Source organism: Natrix helvetica (genome assembly GCF_964273705.1).
Source record: "Natrix helvetica genome assembly, chromosome: 3".
NCBI lineage: Eukaryota > Metazoa > Chordata > Lepidosauria > Squamata > Natricidae > Natrix > Natrix helvetica.
Genome location: NC_138549.1, coordinates 128,454,880 through 128,477,713, shown reverse-complemented (window position 1 = coordinate 128,477,713; position 22,834 = coordinate 128,454,880). Strand labels below are relative to the sequence as shown.

General features: G+C 39.3%; 1 protein-coding gene across 2 annotated transcripts in view; it reads left to right on the top strand.

Moving 5' to 3' along the window:
• The window catches only part of LRRN2 (leucine rich repeat neuronal 2), a 155,809-nt gene extending 134,532 nt beyond the window's left edge, over positions 1-21,277 (top strand). The window contains exon 3 of one of the 2 annotated variants that reach the window (XM_081946680.1): positions 17,763-21,277. In XM_081946680.1, the coding sequence (XP_081802806.1) occupies positions 18,015-20,165 (2,151 nt within the window). In that variant the 5' untranslated portion in view covers positions 17,763-18,014 and the 3' untranslated portion in view covers positions 20,166-21,277. The remainder of the gene's footprint in view (positions 1-17,762) is intronic. The other variant, XM_081946681.1, reaches the window with a different exon arrangement.
• The last annotated feature ends 1,557 nt before the right edge of the window (positions 21,278-22,834 follow it).

Sequence of the window (22,834 nt, the reverse complement as noted above, 5' to 3'; positions counted from 1 at the left end):
ATGGTCTCCTGATTAATGAAACTCCACATTTATCATTAATATATGAAGCAACATCCATAGAAAACTTCCCTGGATTGGTTAAAGATATTATTTAGATCATATTGCAATATGGGCTACAATGCGTTATCAATGTCAACTGAGATTTCTTCTGTTATTTTAGTACTGCACTTTTGTAGCTTATGGGAGAGGGGGATAAACTTCAACATCTTTCACTCAGCTCTTCCTTCCCCAACTCTTATCTATTCATAGTCCTTGTTATTTTTCAGGCCACTGAAGCTATTTGCTTACATAATCTTTTTATTATTATTATTTCAGTAATTTATATTATTGGAACCATATTTTTATAGCCTTTTCCTTTAAAAAAAACTTTATGGGATAAAAGGCAGTTTGGGAAAAGACTAATTGCAACAGAAAAACTGTAAACAGAAACTACCCCATTTCTCCACTGTTTCCCCAAATTACCTCTTCATATAATCAACCATATGAATCTGAGGGGTGAAGTTCTGTTTGCATGGAATAAGTAATTAGGTTTGAGTCATCTTAGAAGTGGACAAAATCAAGAACCATCCATTGCAGTTCGTCAAATAACTTTGCATGGAAAGGTTGGCAAACTTCCTAGAAACAAATGACCTGATACTATTGCAAAGAGAATGCTAGATAATATAGAGATTTAGCCAGGTGTGAAATTCAGCAGGTTCTGGAGAACCAGCAGCGGAAATTTTGAGTAGTTTGGAGAACCTGTAAATACCACTTCTGACTGGCCCCACCCCCATCTATTCTCTGCCTCTTGTCCCAGTTGATTGGGAAGAATTGGGGATTTTGCAGTAACTTTCCCCTGGAGTGGGGAGGGAATGAAGATTTTGCACTATCCTTCCCCTACCACGTCCACCAAGCCATGCCCACAGAACCGGTAGTAAAAGCTTTTGAATTTCACCACTGCATTTAGCCCAGTGTTTGTTTGTTTGTTTGTTTGTTTGTTTATAAAATTTATTGGCTGTCCATCTTACTATAAGATAGCTCTGGGTGGCTTACAGTTACATATAAGCTAAAACATTAAAAAATTTAAAACAAACATTAAAACCAAAGACAGATAGGCAGGGACAGGGGCAGGGCAGGGGCTCCAAGGTAACTGGCAAAGCCACATCTTTAGGCCCTTACAAAAAGATAGGGGGGTTGGGGTCAACCTCACATTGGGGAGGTATGATGTTCCAGGGGGCAGGAGCAACGGCAGGGAAGGGCTTCATCCTGGGTCCCATCCAGAGGAGGCAGCATGCCTCCTCTGCTGGCATGAGTGGTATGGGATAATCTCAGTGGGGTGAGATGGTCTCTTAACTAACCTGGACCATGCCATGAAGAGCTTTAAAGTGTTCACCAACATCTTGAATTGCATCTGTAAGCAGACTGGTAACAATGCATCTTGGGAGCAGTGGTGTTACAGGGGCCATTTGGGGGGGGGGGACTACCCTTGCTGCTGCATTTTTGCAGCAGCTATAACTTCTGAATGCTCTTCAAGGATGGTTAGCAGTATCCCAGGGCTTTTTTTCTTAAAGTGGTAACCCAGACTCTTCCTAGAGCAGTGATGGCGAACCCTTTTCGCCTCGGGTGCCAAAAGCACACATGTGCGCTATCTTGCGCACTTGCCTGCCCACCCCCATAATTTAATACCCCCCATGCTGTGCCCTCGTGCATATGCATGTGACACCCCCCCTCTGCCCCGTGCATGGGCACACGTCTTTCTTGGAGCCTGGGGAGGGCGAAAATGCCCCCACCCCTGAAGGCCCTCCTGAGGCTGGAAACGGCTCGTTTTCTGACTTCCAGTGGATTGGTAGTTCCGTTTTTTGACCTCCCCAAGCTCCAGAGGCTTTCTAGGAGCCCGAGGAGGGCAAAAACAGCCTCCACCACCCCTCAGAGGCCCTCTGGAGGCCATAAACGTCCTATTCCTAAACTTCTGGTTTGTGAGTTGGACAGTTTTTACCCTCCAGAGGCTTCAGGAAGCTTGCCTGAAGCATCCGGAGGGCGAAAAACAGCCCAATGCGCAAACTGGAAGTCCGTTCCCAAACTTCTAGTTTGCACATTGTGCAAAGGCAAAAAGCAGCTGAAAATCAAGGGTAAAAATCAGATAGCTAGCTCATGCATTCACTGGATCTGACAGGGCAACGCCTCACATGCCCCCAGAAATGGCTCTGTGTGCCACCTCTGGCACGCATGCCATAGGTTCACCATCATGGTCCTAAAGAGAGCTAAATAGAAAGGAATATGGATTCATTTGGATAGAATTTTTATTTCTGATGACTGTCCTGGATTGACCAGGATAATCCCAATTTGTGATGAAGAATTCTGCCTAAAAATCCCATCCTGGAAAATCCTGATTTTTCCAATAGAGGTACAGCAATACAGAGAAGTTTGGTATGCAGCTGTAAGTAAAATCCAGAGAGTGCTCTCTAACTAGCCAAGTACAGTGCATTCCTTATTACAGTGGTAGCAAAAGCAAAACCTGAGTGTTCAGGAAAAAGTACAGTGCATTCCTTATTACAGTGGTAGCAAAAGCAAAAGCAAAAGCAAAACCTAAGTATTCAGGAAAAAGAGAAGCAAGAATATGTCTAGCAATAAAATCCAATCTCAAAGTGTTAGGTGTACTGGGAGTGCGGTCTGTGTATCTTGCTAGGCATGGCTGGATTTGTGTAGGAGCCAAAAGGGAGCCTATACTATTGTTATCTAGAAACCACTATTCACAATCTGTACATTCTCTCTTTCTTGCTTTCAGGCAGGGGTACCTGGTAGAATTTAAGAGAGAATAAATTGCAAGTAGTTTTAAAGGCTTACTGTGCCCATGAGTTTAAAACTAGAGCCACTGTCTTTCTTAAAGAGACAGCATTTTTGCTTCCTCAGTCATGGCTATAGAAAAAAGACAAATGTTTTTTAAATAGTGGACTTGTTATTATTCCAATTTACTGTACTTCCTGTTTTGGTATTCTTTTGGACAGGCTGTTCAGAAATGGGTTCTTTAGCTGGTCACCCATTTCTAAACCATTCAATCCACTTTTCTTCTTCATTTCCTCTTTCTTTTTCCCTGACAGAAACACTTAGATCAGTTCTTACAAGTCCAGTCATCTGACTACAGAACAAATTAGGGTGAACAATGGATTATATTGTCTTAACCCATCATGCTTCTCCAGCAATGCCTAAATTTTGAATTGTGCAGATCAACATGGCTGAACTAGGGAAAAAAGAATCAATTAATTATGGAGTGTGCCGTTGACTTTAATTGCACTTTTGAATTAAAAAAGGGGGAAAGCAATAAATAAATCTATTAATTATACTGATGGTCTAATGATAAAACACAAAACAAGATTTATTTATTTGTTTGTTTATTATTTATTTATTTAAGTGACATCTCTAATTACCCATCTCATCATGGCAATCTTGGCATCTTACAGAAGATTAAAGCCAGTAACAAATAGTCTAAATTATACACCATCCCAAAAAGCTCACCACTCTATAATATATCACATGCCTGAAGTAAAAAGAGAAAGCATACCACCTGTTATCAATAAACCACAATTAACAATCCACAATTGAAAAATGGCTCGCTCAGCCACATGAAGTCTTATGTGGTTGAGCGATGGGTTGTTGTAGATTGTTAATTGTGGCCTTATAAAAATTATGTGGGGCTCCATAGGTGATAAACAGCACTCTGAATTATATCCAGAAACGCAATGGAAGCCACTGCAGTTTGTGGAATAGTTGTAGTATATAGTCATATTGTGAAATATCCAAAACTGCTTGCCCCACTGCATTCTGGCTCTGCTGCAGCATCTGAATCTTCTTCGAGAGCAGCCATGTAGAGCATTTTACAGTAATCCAGCTTGGGAGGTGATTAAGTCTAAGGATAATAGTGCTGAAATGGCATTGATCATGCTTTCCAATGACCTTTAGTGTATTCATATGAGGATAGTGCATCCATCCTGATCCTCCTTGACCTTTCAGCAATATTCAGTACCATCAATCTTGGTATCCTTCTGGACTAGTTCATGGAATTAACAATGGGAAGCCCAGTGTTTTGGAGATTCTCTTCCTTTCTCTGGGGCCGATTCCAGTCAGTGTTGGAAAGAGATTGAGTCCAAGGTCCCCACTATGCCTTAGAAAGGAAAAAGTACAACTCAGCCTGGCAATCCTGAGTCACAGTAGATTCTGAGATACCACCTCCCAAAGTTTTGGTGATTTTTCATCTTTATCTCTGAATAGGTTTATACTTCTCCAGAGAGAGTTGGTGCATAGTTGATATTTCCCTGGACCTGCAATTCCTCTTCAATATAGTTGCATAGAACAATATTACATACTAAAACCATGAAGCTACAAATACAATTCAGAAAATAATGGCCAAATGTGATGTTAAAGGAATAGAAACTCCTTCATTCATATATTTTTAATATTAAAAGCATTTTTAATATAAATTCCATCCATATATTTCTTTTTCATGGTAATATTTAATCTGCCTTTTCTTTCTAAAAGGCATATGAGGCTGGTTAATATATCAAAACTAATTCAATAGTACAAACATTAAGGAAACAAACTATAAAAGAATTATCTAGCAATAAAAATATTACAATTCTAAGTCAATACACGGGGAGAATAGCAATTGGAATAAAATGTCAATAAGCATCAATATCAATAAATATTAAACTAAATTTCTGAATTGCAGCTATCCAAGAAACACACAGCCCACAATATACGAACCAGTCTAGGCTTTCATAAAGCAATTTACAGTGTATAATAAATAAAGAATGCAGAATCACAAATACCATTATATTTTCCCAAAATAGACTTCACTAATCTACTCTTTTCCAAGGATTATTACATTTTCCAGATGACATAATAATTATTGTCCAAAATCTTTGTAGGGTATCAGGTTAGGGTGTTGTCCTGTTGAATCACAGCCAAGGGAATAGGGAAGCAATTCTGATTGTTCCTCTGACAAGTCATAGAATCAGCTCCTTTGAAATCATGCCTTTGGCAGTGATTCACCATGGGCTTTAACCTTTGCTAATATCTGAAACCTATTGTCCAGTTTATGTCTGCACAGTCATTCATTCATTCATTCATTCGATTTCTAATTTGTGCATCTTATAAGAAAGTTAAAGCATAAAAATAGAAAAGCTAAAGAATTGACAATGAATAGCCATGCCAGGCTCTTCATAGTTTTATTAAGTTACTACTGAGTTAGTGCTAAGACAGTGACAATAAAACATGTATATAGCTAACATTAGTGTACTATGGGCACATCCAATAGCCTTCACATCAATGAACAAATACAACTATCTGTATTAAAAGTTCTGTAAAATTTGACTTCCAGATTTATTGAAACCTTACATAAATACCCCAATATGTAAACAAATGTCTTTCAGACATTCCATTCTATAGCCTGGGTTTATTGTTTTTTCATAATATAAAAACTTTGGTAGTCTTGAGAAGTGGTTCTGCCAATATTTTGAGATATATGTTTGCCATATTTCCACATATGGCAATACTGTAAACACAACACTCAAGCTGACAGAAAAGTTAATAGATTAAAGAAAATGAAACTGTCTCTGTCTTCCCACTTTTTAAAGCAGGCAAACTTTTTTGGGAGAGAGGAAGATTAATTCTCTTACAATTTTGTTCTAAGCCTATAAGAACTCATCTGGGCCCTGTTTTCTCAAGAGTCAATAAAATACGTCACCAGAATTTTATTTTCCTAAGGAGATCTGATGCATGTCCCTGAAATTACAGTAACAAAATTTAACATGGAAAAAAGTTTTTGTTCAGCTGTTTAAATATGCAAATTATTCATGTCTATGAGTAGACCTGGTTCTAGCACATTTCACACAGCATCCCTGGGCAAATGTTGGGACCATAGCAGATCCATTGATTCTCTCACAATGCTGTGCCCACTTTACTTCATTGCACAGTGAAGTAATTAAAACAGCAAAGCTACCAAGCCTAGCTGCATGAGCTTTGTATTTCTGACTGTGCTGCTTTCAAGCCTTCTGCCACCGTTCTTAACCAATTACTGAGCATTACATGCAGAGGTACTGAAATTCTTCTCTCAGAGACCCCTCAAATTGGAGCTGACCTGTTGCAAGATGTAGACCATTGTGGCCTGGACATTCTTGGAGAACCCAGAGAAGCATTTGCTGTATTTGTTCACTAGCAGAGCAGGTTTTCTGTCAGATTGATCTCCTCTTTCCCTTTTACCTCTCATATTTTCTTCCATGTGTTCTAGAAGGATGGCGGTAGAAAATCAAAATAAGTCTTGCAGCACCTTTTGGGCTGGTAAGTGTTATTAAGGCAGAAGCTTTCATGAGCTACAGCTCTCTTCATCAGACACACTAGGATAGATATAATACAATAGATGCAATCCCTAGAGGGACAAAGCATTTTTGGAGCAACTTGGGAATTGTAGGAGATGCAAGAAAAGGTGTGAAAAAGGCATTTCATTGGAGGAACTATCAGCAGCATTTTGGATTCTGTTGATTCTGAAGGCCTTGATAGCAAAGCATAACTAGGAGCTCTGGCAGTGCAGTGGTTAGAATGCAGTATTGCAAGCTAACACTGCCCACAGCCAGGTGTTCAATTCTGACTGGCTCAAGGTTGACTCAGCCTTCCATCCTTCTGAGGTCAGTAAAATGAGGACCCAGATTGTTGGGGGCAATGTGCTGACTCTGTAAACCACTCAGAGAGTGATGTAAACAACTATGGACGGTATACAAGTCTCAGTGCTATTGTTATAACTAGCCTTCAGCCATGTGAGGGTGGCATCTGGAAGATGGGCAAGCTTTGCTTGCTGGGCTGGATTCCTACCTTGCTATTTTTCTGCTTCTCAACTGTCACCCTCCCCTGCCTTGTACCTGCTTTTCTTCTTTTTCTTTCTCAGTCTCATATTGGCCATCATCTAACTGAAATGTTGCACCAGAAGAGTGTTTTCGTATGTGAACCAATATAAAGCTCCTTCAACATAGTGGATTATCTGACATGACAAGCAGCAGAGGCACAATGAGGAGGGTAACTGGGTTGTCTCTTGTGTAAAAGCAATGTTCCTGCAAGGTTAATGCAATTAAGGTGAGGTCTCTGAAACCATGGCCTATAATAAGCCGGCTGGATATGCCAACCTCCATGCTTGCTTGAAATCATGCACAGCATCATGTAGAAGCAGATTCACAAAATCTCACAATAACCTGATATGGCAACTAGACATGAGCTGCAAAAATCTATAATACCACTATTTAGTAATAGAGGAATATAGAAAAAATTAATTTGGCTGCCATCTACAAATTGTCTGAATTTTTGCAGCCCTGATCTGCTAAACATAGCAGTTTGTTATGGACGTTCAAAAAAGTAACAGGAAGTAAACTTGAAAGGTAAGGTTTGAAGGAACAAGTACATCAGAACATTGTATAGTACATTGAAAGGCTTTTAGACAGAATTTCTTTTTCTCAAAAGTCAAGCATGTATTCTTCTCTTTTTTACACTGACAAGGTATAAGCTGCCTGGTTTTCAGATGAGGAAAGCCTTGCTGGTTTCTGTGTTTTCCCCATTGGAGCTGCTGATCAATGCTTAACCAATAAATTTAAGGCAGAATGGAGAAAATGCAAAGCACTGAGCCTTTTCCTAAGATTCCTTTATGGAAAAAAATGTACACCCAAGCGGGTATAATAATCTCCTATACATAAGCTTTGGGACAAAAAATAGAAAAGGAAAAAAACCAACGAAATAATGGATAGCCTTTAACTTTTTTATTTTTGTGATATAAGTGATTTGCTTCTCTTCAGCGAAGTCATGCCATTCACTCTTGTGCAACTTTTAAGATGTTTCATTGATCCTCCCTACTAGTCTGGAAAAGTAATAGAGAAGACAGATTAAGATTTGTGCCCAACATAAGTGAAATAAGCAGTAGACTTCTCAGGAGGAGAAGTTGGACAGAGTTAAATTCAGGTAGTGGCAAAATAGCCAAGTATTTATAGCACAGAGACTGTTCTCTGATTGAAGAGGAGTGGTCCAAATCCAACATAATGATAAATTGCCTCAAGAAACTAGGAAAGTAGAACCATTCAGCTTGCCCATATCACCAGAACAGCCAAGTGAACAGACATAGATTTGCAATTTATTACAGCCTTCTCCACTATGATGAAATGAACTGCACTTCTAGTTAAATTATAGGATGAACAAAGCTTTTGGTAGAGTTTTTTTTTTCACAATAAATGGGAGTGCAAATGAAGTGCCTCTCTTTGAATGAAAATGAATGTATTTAATAGATCAAGAAATATTGCAAAAACAGACCCAGTCAGCCTTTCCATCAGTATATCTGCTTTCTTCCACATTGTGTGTGTGTGTGTCTGTGTGTCTGTGTGTTTGCGTGTGTGTATATTGCAAAGAAGGTATGTTGAATTTTTACAGCATCTTGGTGGATGTATTTGGGTTTCTATACAATTGTCCAAGCTCATTGTAGCTGGATGATTAAATAAAGAGATGCAGTCATCTCAAGGAAACTTCATTAAATCCTATTTATGAGGCATTAGGAAAACTTCTGCTTTACTTAGCTTGAGCCAGAATTATTCAATTAACTTTTGTAAAGGAAAACAATTGTCTTTTTAAGGTCCTTACTTCATGACCTCTATTTATCAAAGGTCTAAAAGCATGTGTTTAAAAACTATTCAAAATGACAAAAAATATTCCCAAGTAAATTAACTTTAGATTAAATTGGAAGAATTGTTGTATTTTACCCACATTTTCCAAACTCCTTGAACTAAATCCATTGCCATACACTCAGACTACATTTTGATCCCAGATGTATTTACTTCAGAAGTAGGTTCTATTGAGGTCACTGGTAAATGGACATGTTTTGTCCATAGAACAAAAGTGAATGTTTAAGAAATACAGTATATAGAAACTGCTCAAGTCGCATCATATGTCAGCATAATCATATATGTGAAAATAAAATTTAAAAATCCCAGGTTGCAAGTAGGCCTTGCTTCATATGTGCAACATAGTACACATTTTACAATTTTGAAAAAAGAGAGAACTGAAAAATCCTCAAAGTGAAAAATTAAATTATGGCATAATGGCTGGGGTCTTTTGCATATATCAATATTTTTGATATGACATTTTAAGGCAAATTTCATTTTCACCATAGTTACTATTAAAGGAAATGTTTGGAGTAGTTGCTCTATTGCAGATTAATAATAAATTAGTATATCTGTTTGGCTACATGTCAATTTAAAATTAGTGTCTTGAAGCATGTCCTCTTAGGTAATGCAACCCAACATCCCGTACATGTTCTCTATCTCAGTAAAGTATTTCTTTCAAAGCACTACATTACCAACAATCTGCTCACTTGTTTCCTAGATTTCCCTTCCTATAATACTAGTTTTTCCTGAAGCATCATAATGGTAGGTAAATGAAACAATCAAAGTAAGTCTTGATGAGAAGGGTCCTTTTAAAAATGCCTGTGATACATTAGCAGTCTTTTTTTTAATGTGATATCAACCCCCTACTGTGAGCACATCTGAAAAGGAAGTGATAACAAGGAAAGAAATATCATGGTGATGCAGCGAGAATAATGCAGGGGGAAGAGAGGTAGAGAAATTAAAAAAGCTTGACAGGATAACCACAAACCCAGATCTGCTTTTTAAATTCCCCAAATCAGCTTAAAGCCTTTAAACAAAATGTTATCTATTTTACACGATAGTGTCCTGATAGCAAACCTATGGCATGTGTGCCGGAAGTGGCCATCTCTCTGGGCATGCCAGCCATCGCCCGTTGGTCTTCGGGTTCCAGCAGGCACATACACGCCAGCCAGCTGGTCTTCGCGTGTGCAGGAGTGCCAGAAATGAGAAGACCAGCTCCCTGGCTCGTATGATTGCGCTGGGAAACAGAGTTTCTGGTTTTTGGAGCGCACATGCACGCCGGCCACTGGTTTTCTTGTGCTCATGTGTGCCAGAAACTGGAAGACCAGGTGACCAGTGTGCATGTGCCTACTGGAAAACCAGAAGCTCAGCTTCCCAGTGTGCACATGCATACCAGGGAGCTGCTCTCTTGATTTCCGCCGCTCCCCACACATACGTTCCCATTTCAGCACACGGTGTCAAAAAGGTTCACCAACGCTGCTGTAGTGCAATTAGTCCAAAAGCTCTAGCCAATATAAATCACTTCACTCTTCATGATATACTGTGAAGATGGTCATATTTTTTTCAGACTCAAATTACATATATTGAGCATTATCAAGCATTTTCTTTTAATTGTTTCCCTCCCCTCCCTTTCCCTCACTTTACAAACCCAACTACAACTCCAGGACTCCTTTCCTGTGAGCCTGGCTTAAAAATAGTTTGGCAAAGAGGAGCATGCTAAATTATTTGCTGACTGCCTCGTGTCTCCTCCTTAGAAGGTTTTCAGGAGCAAAGGAGAACCAGGGCATAGTAACAATGTCAAGTCTTCCTTTCAGGCTCCTAGATTTTCCAGCTGCTGTTGCTGATCTGTGATTTGTCACCTGCTATGCAATTTGGGAAAATTAAATGAATAAGGGGCATGGTTTTCCAAGGTAACATTTTTAATGCTTTTTAATGCTTTTTTTTAAAAAAAACACTCATTTTGTAAAGGATGTCTAAGTAAAGATTAGATGCCAGTATCTTGCTGTGGTCTGTGCACCAAAATTGATCCTATGCATTTATGCCTTGGCTTTGGGCCAGCCTTTGCTTTTTATTATATCTCCCAGAGTAATTGTATTAAGGAAGGGGTTGCTATATTGATTTTCACATCCATTGTGATGGACCTTCAATTTTCTTTCCCACTCTGAATGAAGTTTTTTTTTCCTCTGCCTTAAATCTATCAAGACACTAGAAAACAATATATTTTCCTCTTTCAAAGGAAAAACATAAATAAAAAGATTTCTTCATTCCCTTGATATATAAAAGTGATCCAACACAGATTAAATCACAACATAAATTACTATTTTTATTGAAATTGTTTCAGTTTATGTGCTGAATATTTTTTCATACTATACTAGGTATTGAACAGGACTTTCCAGGCTTGTCCATGAGTTTCTATGTATAGAGATCTTTTTAACTCTGTATATTTGCTTGTAAGAGAAGCATCGTTTGGTTGATGATGATGATTTGTCATCAAGTTGGTGTTAACTCTTAGTGACTCCCTAGACCAGGGATGTCCAAACTTGGGAACTTTAAGACTTGTGGACTTCAACTTCCAGAATTCCCCAGCCAGCTATGCTGGCTGGGGAATTCTGGGAGTTGAAGTCCACAAGTCTTAAAGTTCCCAAGTTTGGATACCCCTGCCCTAGACTTTCTTCAAGATGATCTGTTCTGAACCTGACCCTTCAGATCTTCCAACTGAGCACTCAACACTGCTGTAACTGGCACCATACAAATGTTGTCCCCTTTAACTCTTCTCAGCATTTTAGACTTCTCCAGAGAGCTAGGTATTTGCATCAGGTGTTAAAGATGTGGTAGTTTGATCCTGTGGTTCAAGTGAACACTCTGGATTGCTTTAATTTTTTAAATGTATTCTCAGTTGTCTCCAACACCAAAGTTCAAATATTCTACTTCTTTGAAAACCAGTGTCTGCTTCCATAGAATGTCACAGGGAAAATGACTGCTTACACAATTCTGATCTGTGTAAGCATGTACATGTCATCTTACCCGAGTACCATTTCCAAGGGCTTCTTTGCTATGTTACAGGTGGTAGTCTGTGGTGTGTTTCTTGACTGATGGCTCTTTTATTGTTGATTATGGATCCGAAACAGAAGTTACCTACTGCTTTAATATCTTTATTGTCAATTCTAAGGCTGCTTGCTATACCTGCAGTCATTAATTTGAACTTCTTGTTGTTTAATTGTAGCCCATATTTACACTATGCTCCTTGATTTTCATTTCTAGAACTTGCAGATTATTTACACTTTTAGCTGTCAGAGTAGTATAATCAGCATTGTTCTTGTTAGTTTCAAAGTCATGTCCGACCCATCTAGTGGTGGGTTTCAATTTATTTTACTACTAGATTGCTCTTGCACGCATGTACACTTACACAGAAGCATCCGGGTGGCTGGGTGAAGCCTTTTGCCACCACCACTACCGGTTTGCCTGATCCAGGGTGAACTGGCAGAAACTCACCTCTGGACCCATCACGACCCCATGGGCAACGTTCCTCCAGGCCTTCCTGTCCTCTACCATCCTCTGGAGTCCATTTAAGCTCAGGATCAGCATACTGCAGGTTTTTGATATTTCTTCCTCACATTTTAAAATCACTTTCTCTCTGCCACCTCACAGAATTGAGGCTAACCCACCTCACAGAATTGTTGTTGTCAAGAAAACAGAAGGAGGACGGTATGATGGGTATGTTTACCACCTTGAGTTATTTGTAAAAATAACAAAGGCAAGATATAAATAAATCCAATAAAATAATAAAGTAATAAAAATGTCTCTTATTCTTCAGCTTTTTCTGAAGCCAGCTTGAACATTTGACGTCTCCCTTTCCATGTAGGGCTCTTATCTGTCTTGGGTGATTTTATTTGCTAGCATATAAAATTAAGAATATTGTGCAATAATTTGCATACTTGTCAAGATTGCTTTCTTTGGTATTGATATGCAGACTAACATCTTCCAAGTTAGTCAGGACCCTGTCATTTTGTTAACATATTTTGGGTCTATTAGTTTTTCATCTATTGTTGTTACTGTTTTTCTAAAGTATTCCTTCAGTTCCTTATCTTTCCAACTAATCTAACCTCATTTTCTAATACCAAAGTTTCCTATAAATAGTCAATATCTTCTAAAGTATGTTGGAATTTGACATCTGTACTGGATAGAATATCAGAATAATGTTTCCAATTTTGCTTGATCTTTAATTTAATTACTTTATTGGCAGCTTTTATCATATCAATTTGTGGATGGAGCCTTCTGAGTTTGGAGATCTTTTGGAAGACTTTCCTTGTTTTCCAAAGTCACATTCCATATTCAATGTGTTTATAGATCTCATTGTAACATTGTTTCTTGTCTCCTCTAACAGCTCTGTAAAATTCTTTGATAATTTCCTTCCTAAGATCTTTATATTTCTTGACTTTGACTTTTATTCTCTTGACAATTTCCACTATTTGTTCTGATACAAAAGTTTGCTTTTTCTGTGTCTAGCTCTCTAGGAGTTATTTTTCACAATCATCCTTAACAATTTCTTTAAGTTTATTCCACACTTTTTCTGGTTTTCTATCAATAAAGTTCACTTCAGAGCAATGGTTTTGTGATATACTACACAAGCAGCCGCTGGCAACATCTTTGCTGTTATAACTGAACTGTTCCACCTCCTTACACTTATAATATAGTCAGTTTGACTTCTGAGTAGTTTGTTAAATGATGCTCATATTATAAAGATATTGTTTGGTGGTGGGAAGGCTTTGTTAGCAAATGAAGGTATCATAGGATTCCCTATGACATCAATGTGTGGCTGATTCACTTCACTTTCCACTGTGTTGAGCTTCTCTGTATTCACGCCTCTTAAGTTCCCTGATCCCTGTAATTCTAACTTTGCAGTTTTGGATTTTCGTTTTCTGCATGGCAACCTCAGCAGCTGGAAGCTTTAGCCTTTAGCTCTAGTCTACCAGCATCATAAACCTCATTTAGAACTCCAAAAGCTCCTTACCTCCTTTTCTCAGTAGTACATTGAGTGCCATTTGACCCAAAGGTCCCATCATCTGGCATTATATCATTGATCATTTTATATTTTCTATCCATATGATTTTCTTGGTAAAATGCAAACATAGTTTAGCATTGCTTTCTCTTACACAATATGAAAGGTTCTTTCAGAGTTTGTTGAAGGAAGCACACACAGATAACTGATTCAGCTGGATTCATTAACTTCTTTATATACATAATAACAGATGAATAAATGTACGATACAAATAGTAGATTATTTCAATGTGGTAGAAGTTACAAGCAGAACACAAGCAGGAGAGAATAGTTAGCTTCATTTTAGAGTTCAGAGCAGACAGAGATCAGTCTTGTTTCAGTTTCAATTCTCAGCACAGACTCAGATCTGTTTAAGCTCCTATTGGCTGACTTAGTTGCTATGCCTATTCATTGGCTCACCTTGTTACCATGTCTCTTCCAGTCATGAATATTCTAACAGGTTCTCTTTGTTATTAGTGTTCCTTGTTACTAAAATGATCACCCACCTCCAGCAAATTCCTCTTTTGCTGCTGTCCAACATAGATGCCTGCTTGCTCCAGCTAGGCAGATGGGATAATCTTACTGCCTTGGTTCGTCTTGCTGGTATTATATACTCTTCCAGCATTCTTTGCTGATCTTTCCTAGGAATGCTTTATGGTAATCCTTTTTGGGATTGGCAGAGCAGGATTATACAAAAACATTTTGCTGCAAAAGATAAATTAGAAGTTCCACAGCTTCCATTTCTATGTAAAGAGCCTACTAACATTTCACTACTCATGATGCAACAGCTTCCTCCATTAGTTCTGAGAATTCTAGCTAGATTAACAGAAAGTGAAAGGCCACTTTCATTGCTGTCTTCAGGCAGCACAAAGTATAAACAACTAGGTGAGGGCACTGCTGTTTCTCACTTGACATTCATACTTGACATCTACATCTGAGGCAGCTATCTCAACCTGACTATTGGTAGAGCTGACCCAGTGGCCCATCTGTCACTTGCATCTTTTCCTATTGCCTGCCTAGATCCTGCTGAATTGTTGCTGGGTTCAACTCTCTGCCTCAAACACAGTTGCCAGTAGGAAAAGGTGTTAAAAAATAATGGACAGTACAGATCCCTGCATGAGTCTTAGAGCTTATTCACAAGTGAAACTAAAAACACCTTGGAGTGTTTGGAATGTGTCTCTGGTGAAGACTACTAATGCCAGTTAGCAAATAGGAAGAAAGTAATTTTCCAGCCATTTCTTCTTCCGTCCCTTCTCAGAAACTGTATCTACAAGAGATCCAAAGTAATTACAGAAGTGTATCTGAAGACGACAGTTGAATTTCAACTAGCAATTCCATATTTTTCAGTACAGGATATACTATTTATCCTTCTCTCCTTAAGCTGCTGTTAAAATACAGGTGGTCCTCAACTTATGGGCCAGAATTTGGACTAGAATTTATGTTGCTAAATAAGGGGGTTGTTAAGTAAATCATGGCAGATTTTATGAATTTTTGCCATGATTGTTAAATGAATCACTGCAGTTCTTAAGTGAATCATGTGGTCATTAAATGAATCTGAAGTGGTGAAAAAAAGTAAAGTTCTATATATATGCATGAAAAACCAAATGCCCAGGTATAGTATAAGTGGTACCTGGCTCAATATTAGTAACTTGTGAGAGGGATCCATGAGCCAGCAGTGTGCTGCAGCTGCCAAAAAAGCCAACACAGTCCTAAGCTACATTAACAGAGGAATAGAATCAAGATCAGATGAAGTGTTAATATCACACTATAATACCTTGGTAAGATCACACTTGGAATACTGCACCCAGTTTTGGTCGCTACAAAGAAAGAAGACGGAGAAGAGGGGCAAAGACCATTAGGGAACTGGAGACTAAAACATTGCTGGAATTGTCTACTTTAATGAAAAGAAGGACTAGGGGTGACATGGTAGCAGTGTTCCAATATCTAAAGGGTTTCCAGAAAGAAAGCAAAATAAGAGGCAATGAATGGAAAATAATCAAGGATAGAAGCAACCTATAACTAAGGAGAAATTTTCTGACAGTAAGAACCATCAGTGGAACAACTTGCCTCCAGAAGTTGTTGATGCTCCAACACTGGAAGTTTTTAAGAAGAGATTGGGCAACCATTTGTCTGAAATGGTATAGAGTTGGATTAGAAGACCTCCAAAGTCCCTTCCAACTGTTATTCTGTGGCTTCCTCCATTGACTGCTTGTCAGAAGCCAGTGGGGAAGGTCACAAATGTTGATCGCATGATCATGGGAAGCTATAATTCTCATAAAGATGTTGTCAAGCACCTGCATTTTGATCACATAACAGTGGAGATGCTGCGATAATCATTAAGTATGAAGACTGGTCATAAGTCACTTTTTCAGTGTCATTGTAACTTTGAATGGTAGCTAAATAAATGGTTGTAAATTGAGGAGTACAATACTTGAGGATTATCTGCATGATACCTAACTCATGACTTATGATAGAGCTATTTTAGCAGTTACTATTTAGAAAAAGATATGCATGTTTATGTCTCAGAAAGAAAAAGGGTACTTTTAATTTATGGCAAAAGTGACATATAGAGCATGGCTTTTCTGATAAAATATTCTTATTGGTTGAGCAGATAAACTCCTCTAAAAAGATGACCAAGTATGGTTTTATTGGTCCAACAGTGCATTTAACCTTCCTAATTTGGTCAAACCAATTCAATCATGTTTCATAAAAATATGTACCAAAAGCTCCATGTGAGTCCTGGGTTTAGGAGTCCAAGTACCGTATTTTTCGCCCTATAAGACGCTCCGGAATATAAGACGCACCCAATTTTAAAGGAGGAAAATCTAGAAAAAAAAGATTTTTGGGCTCAATTGCCACTCAATTTTGGGCTCAATTGTGGTCATACGTTTTCTTTCTTTGTTTGTTTCTTTCATCTCTCTCTCCCACTTTCTTTTTTTTCTTTTCTTTTTTCATTCTTTCTACCTTTCTTTCTCTTTCTCTCTCTTTCTGTTTCTCTGTGTGTCTGTCTGTCTGTCTCTCTCTGTGTGTGTAGCTCTTTGTCTCTCTCCCCCTCCCCCCTCTCTGTCTCTCTCTGTCATTCTTTCTGTGTGTCTGTCTGTCTGTCTCTGTATCTCTGTCTCTCTCTCTCCTCCCTCCTCCATCTGTCACTCTGTATGTGTGTGTCTGTCTGTCTCTCACTCTCCCTCCCTCCCTCTCTCTCTCTCTCTCTGTGTGTTTCTCTCTCCTCCCTTCCTCTCTGTCTGTCACTCTGTGTGTACGTGTGTGTGTGTCTGTCTGTCTGTCTGTCACTCACTCAATCACTCACTCTGTGTGTGTGTGTGTGTGTGTCTGTGTGTCTGTGTGTGTGTCTCTGTCTGTCTGTCCCTCTCTCCGTCCCAACTGGAGAACAACCTTTTCTGTCCCCTTACCAGCCCATCCGGGAAGATGAGGAACGCGAGGGGGATCCCTCCCCCCCCGCAGACGGATTGAAGGGTGCAAAGAGATGGGGGCCTCCCATTTTGAGAAGCCTCCCTTAGCAAAATATCGCTGAGAGGAGGAACTGGAGGATTCCCCACCCCACTCAGTGCTGTTTTCAATGGGAGGATTCCCCACCTCACTTTTTCCTTCCCAAAAGATCCCTGAGAGGAGGAAAGCAAGGATTCCCCACCCCACTCAGCGCTGTTTTCAATGGGAGGATTCCCATTCGGCTGCACAAGTGCTGCCTTCTTCTCTCTGATAGCTGCCTGCTTAAAAAGAAGCCCCGATGCAAAAAAATGCCATGGACTTGCGAGTGAGTTACAGGGGCGGGGCTTCCAGGTTCATTGACCAACCAGCAGAAACCCACCACTGCCCAGGTGGCTACATTCGGCCTATAAGACGCAACCAGATTTTCACCCTCTTTTTTGGAGTAAAAAAGTGTGTCTTATAGGGCGAAAAATACGGTAACTCTACCCTAAATCTAAATGTACGTTATAACTTCCTTCTACCTCCAGAATATGGTGATAAGTTTTGGTTTTTATATGTTGTTACATGTATGTTTCCATTTTTCTAATAAATTTGTCTTTTCCCAATCTCTTTCAGTTAAAGCTGTAAGGAAGAGAAAAAAAACCCAACGTTACAAGCAAAAGAAGAAATGAATCATTTATGGAAGAGAAAAAGCCAAACTTCTGATTAGAGAGGGGAACTACTACGTCTCTTTCCATTATGAACTCTTCAGCTGCAGAAGCTTCTTACCTTTAGCATAGAACTACCTGCAGTAACCACAGAGATTCCTGAAGGAGTCAGTGTGGCGAGGGAGTGTCTATTTCCACTTGCCTTCATGTTGGATTCCAGATGTGTCCTGTGAAAGCATTTACTTTGAATGGAAGTTGCACTTGCCCATTGAAAATGAGACACTTCCAATTGAACTTGCTTCTCATCTGTATGGCAACCACCACTGCAATTCTTGTTGTGCCATGGAAGGTCAAATGTCCATTGCAGTGTGTCTGCCAGATCAGACCATGGTATACCCCCAGGTCTGTGTACAGGGAAGCTGCCACAGTTGACTGCAATGATTTGTTTATCTCCACAGTGCCTGAAAGATTGCCAGAGGGGACACAGATTCTTCTCTTGCAAAGCAACAATATTGTCAAGGTCGAGCAGAGTGAACTGGAGTATCTGAAAAACCTGACAGAGCTAGATTTATCACAGAACAGTTTCTCAGACATTTGGGACTTTGGCCTGAAGAATATGCCTCAATTGCTGAGTCTTCACTTGGAAGAAAACCAGCTGGCTGAACTTCCCGATAACAGCTTCTCAAGTCTGGCTAATCTTCAGGAACTTTATCTTAATCACAATCAAATACGCAGGATTTCTCCCCAAGCCTTCTTAGGTCTCGGAAATCTCCTTCGACTCCATCTCAACTCCAACTTCTTAAGGACAATTGACAGTCGCTGGTTCCAAGTACTACCCAGTCTGGAGATCCTAATGATTGGTGGCAACAAAGTAGATGCCATTCTGGATATGAACTTCAGGGCTTTATCAAACTTGAGAAGTTTAGTTCTGGCTGGAATGAACCTGAGAGAGATTTCAGATTATGCTCTTGTAGGCTTAAAAAATCTGGAGAGTCTGTCTTTCTATGATAACAACCTGATCAATGTTCCCAAGCGAGCATTACAGCAGGTTCCAGGACTTAAATTCTTGGATCTGAACAAAAATCCACTTCCGAGGATTAAGCAGAGTGACTTCACAAACATGCTACACCTCAAGGAATTGGGACTCAACAATATGGAAGAGCTGGTTTCTATTGACAAATTTGCCTTGATCAACTTGCCTGAACTAACGAAACTGGACGTGACCAACAACCCTAAACTATCCTATATCCATCCCAGTGCTTTCCACCATCTCCCTCAGATGGAAACTCTCATGCTCAACAACAATGCTCTAAGTGCTTTGCATAAGCAAACACTAGAGTCCCTCCCAAGTCTGCAGGAGATAAGCATCCACAGCAATCCCCTTCACTGTGATTGTGTCATCCGTTGGGTCAATAGTACTGAGAACCATATACGCTTCATTGAGCCTCAATCCACATTATGTGCTGAACCTCCAGACCTAAAAAGAAAACATATACGTGATGTCCCCTTCAGAGAAATGACTGACAGATGCTTACCCCTCATCTCTGACAAAAGCTTTCCTTCTTATTTAGATGTGGTAGATGGAGAAGACATCTCTCTTCATTGTAGGGCTTTAGCAGAACCAGAACCAGAGATCTACTGGGTCACACCGTCAGGTCTTAAGCTATTGCCATTCTCAGAAGATGGAAAGTATAAAGTGGACTCTGAGGGGACAATGGAGATTCGCAAGATCACAGTACAAGAGGCAGGCCTCTATACATGTATGGCTCAAAATCTCATAGGTGCTGACACCAGAAGTATCAGTCTAATAGTCAATAGGTCTTTTCCCTTTAGTGAAGACATGCTAGAGCTGATCATTGAGGAAGTCCAGACTTACAATATCCTGGTTTCATGGAAACCTCATCTCAATACCATTTCATCTAATCTCACTTGGTCCAGTTTCAACCCCAACTTGGACTTAACAAATGTAGCCCGTATTCCAACAGGTACCCACATGTATAACATTACAAGATTGCACCATGATACAGAATATTGGGCCTGTCTTCACATAGCATTTGCAAAGTTGCAGACCAAGGTTGCCTGTGTCAATGCCAGGACTAAAGAGGCTCAATACCAATACTTGGAAAGCAGGCAGGGTGCCCTGATGGTATTGTTCCTCTGCATATTGGTGATGTCTATAAGCCTCATAGGCAACTATGGTTTAAGTTCTTTCAAATTTCAGTCTAGGAGCCAGGGAATCTGCATGCCATGGAAAGCAGCCTCATCGTCAGTTCATGTAGTATATCCAACTTTTATCAAACAGTGGGATCAAGGGAGAAAGGGTGAGACACTCCTGGCCATGGAGGTACAAGCAGCATCGTTGGACTCATGAAGGCTGCAGGGGTTTTTTTTCTCTGCAAGAAGGGTGGATAAATACATCTGGTGAATTTCTTTAAAAATTACCAAATACAGATGAAAAGAGAAAAATACTGAAGTATGAAAACCATGAATATGGAAAATAGATAGGAAAAGTTGTCCCTTTTCCAGCAAAAACATGAGTTTGCTTGGCCTACATATTATCTCTCAATCCAAGATAAAGAATCTATTTTTACTGAAAGAAAAGTTGCTGAAAAGACAGGCAGACAACCTGAGTTGGAAAGCATCCAGCTTGAAATTCCAAAACATCTCTGCCTCTTCCAGGCAGCTATGACTTCTCTGGCAGCCTGTTACCAATATACTTTGTGCTCAGCACATGTCTGCTCCCCTGGAAATACAAAAAAGGCCTTTTCCTTTGGGGGAAACTTTCTCTCTGCGTGGATATGTATCACCACAGAGAATCTTGACCAAATCCAACAAGTCTCTTGTGACCTGAAGAATTTGCCTCCTGCAGTACATTTCCAAGGAAAAAAAACGTGATAGGAACTTTCTCAGTCTTGAGAATCAGGAAAAATGATTACAATTGAAGGGTGAGGTGGGGGGGAGGGGGCGTGAAACTTTGAATCCATTAACAATGTCAGTGAGCCAACATGGACTGGATTTCAATTCAAGAACTTAATTTCAATATTATTTTGTAAACATTTTGTGAATAAGTTTGAAAACAAACGGAAGAGGGGATGAAGGTTTTTTTTTTGTAATATATATAGATATATAAATATAAATGGGGAGGAAGGGAGGGATGGAGGGGGCCTTTATATGCCAATCTACCATATGGAAAAGGCTTTATGCTAGGTCAGCATTGCTTCAGCTACAGGGTGGGCAAAATGTTAAGGAGGGGAGGGAATAATAGTTGATGTAAGACTGATTTCAAAGAATGAAAATCTCTTTGTTTTAAAGTGGCTGATTTCCACGCGGCATAGCTGAAAACATCCCTGGAGAAGACACAGGCTCAGTGGTTGAGAAAAAGAGGGAGGATGAATATTCCCTTTTCTAACTCTGTCATCATTTCTTTGTCTCTGATAAGCCAATTAAAATTGAAAATAAAATATTTCTGTAGTTGTGTGCTTTCTCCAAAGCTCTTCCTAGATAACCCAAATCCAGCCATGATTCGTGACAGCAGGGAAGGAGAGTTGTAAGGGACTTCTGCTGAGGGGTGATCTGGATAGGGTGGCCTAACTTCTGTTTGTAAAAAAAAAAATCTCTTATGTTTACCTCCACCCTGCAAAGTGTGGTGTTCGATTCTTTTAGTCCTTCAGAATGTTATTACTAAGTTACTTTTGATCTGATGGATGAAGGCGTTCCTAAATACGCATAGAATAATCCCATTAGTTACATTGAAGCATTTTGATTTCAATTATATTTTAATCAAATTTAGTTTTGGTTCTGTCTCCAGTTGTCTTTTGGAGAATGGGTCCCAATATATCATTCGACACTCAAGTAGAATCCAGTTCTGAAAAGTCAACCACTCCTAACTTACACAGAGGGAAGCTCTGCATATGTTCCAGTAAGAAAGAGGGGCCGAGAGCATCAGCAGAAGGAGCAGAGTTGTTACTATGGTTGATTGATTGCACAATTAGCAGATGTTTAGACTGGGTTTGACACTTTTATGTACCTGTCAAGTACTTCCCAAAGGCCTGGGATAGGCAGATGTTGTTGTGTAATGGTGTTAGAGGTATTTATTTATTATTTATTAAACAAATCTATGTAACCACACAATTCACACTTAGGTAACTCCAGGTGGTATACAATATTTTTTTTAAAAAAAATGTCCTCCTTGCCGGATTTGATTTTCAATAACAGATCATTATTTTGTTTTCAGACTTTGTATATTTGACATGAGAAGTATTTGAGAAAACAAGTTTTCCTCCAGCTTTCTGGCCCTGGTTGCTTAGCCAACAAACAGGCCTGAGTTCTGTGGCCCATTTGTCATCCGATATCCAGGAACTCCAACATTATCAATATCAGCACCAGCAGCACAAAAATGTGAAATCACACCTTCCAGTTCTTTAGTTGGTGTTTGCCTTCATATCAAGTTCTTCCCAAGAACTTAAGATGTCATAATGTATTGGTAAATGTGCAGATCTAAACCGTTTGTAACAAGGAAATGTTGTCAATGTGCATATTTTCTCAATGCCATCCAAGATTTTTTGGTACAGCACTCATAGATAATATATATTATTTTTATTATAATATGTAATATATAATTACAGACACATTGTGGGTGTGTGGGTGTAATTATATGTAATTTTACATACACAAAGGTGTGTATGGGTGTATCCACCCGATACCCAATGATAGGGCAGCTTATGAATTGATAGAAAAACTTAGCACAACAAAAAACAAAAGAAAAAGGAACAACAGTGGCAAAGATGGGGGCGGGGCAGATGGGAATGAACAAGAAAAGGGCCTTCATTCATGCTGACCCAAAGCCTAGAAGAGCCAGGTTTTCAGGGTCTTTTGAAATACCATTAAGAGTCTATTTTGATCAGACTGCGTCAAAAAGCTGCAGAGCTCCCAGCAAATCAGGTGCTTTATCAGAACCTTTACTGCCTACTGATTTTGCTAGTCGGCATATGTTGCCACTAATTTGTATGTTGATACTTAATTATAATTTTTAGGATAAAT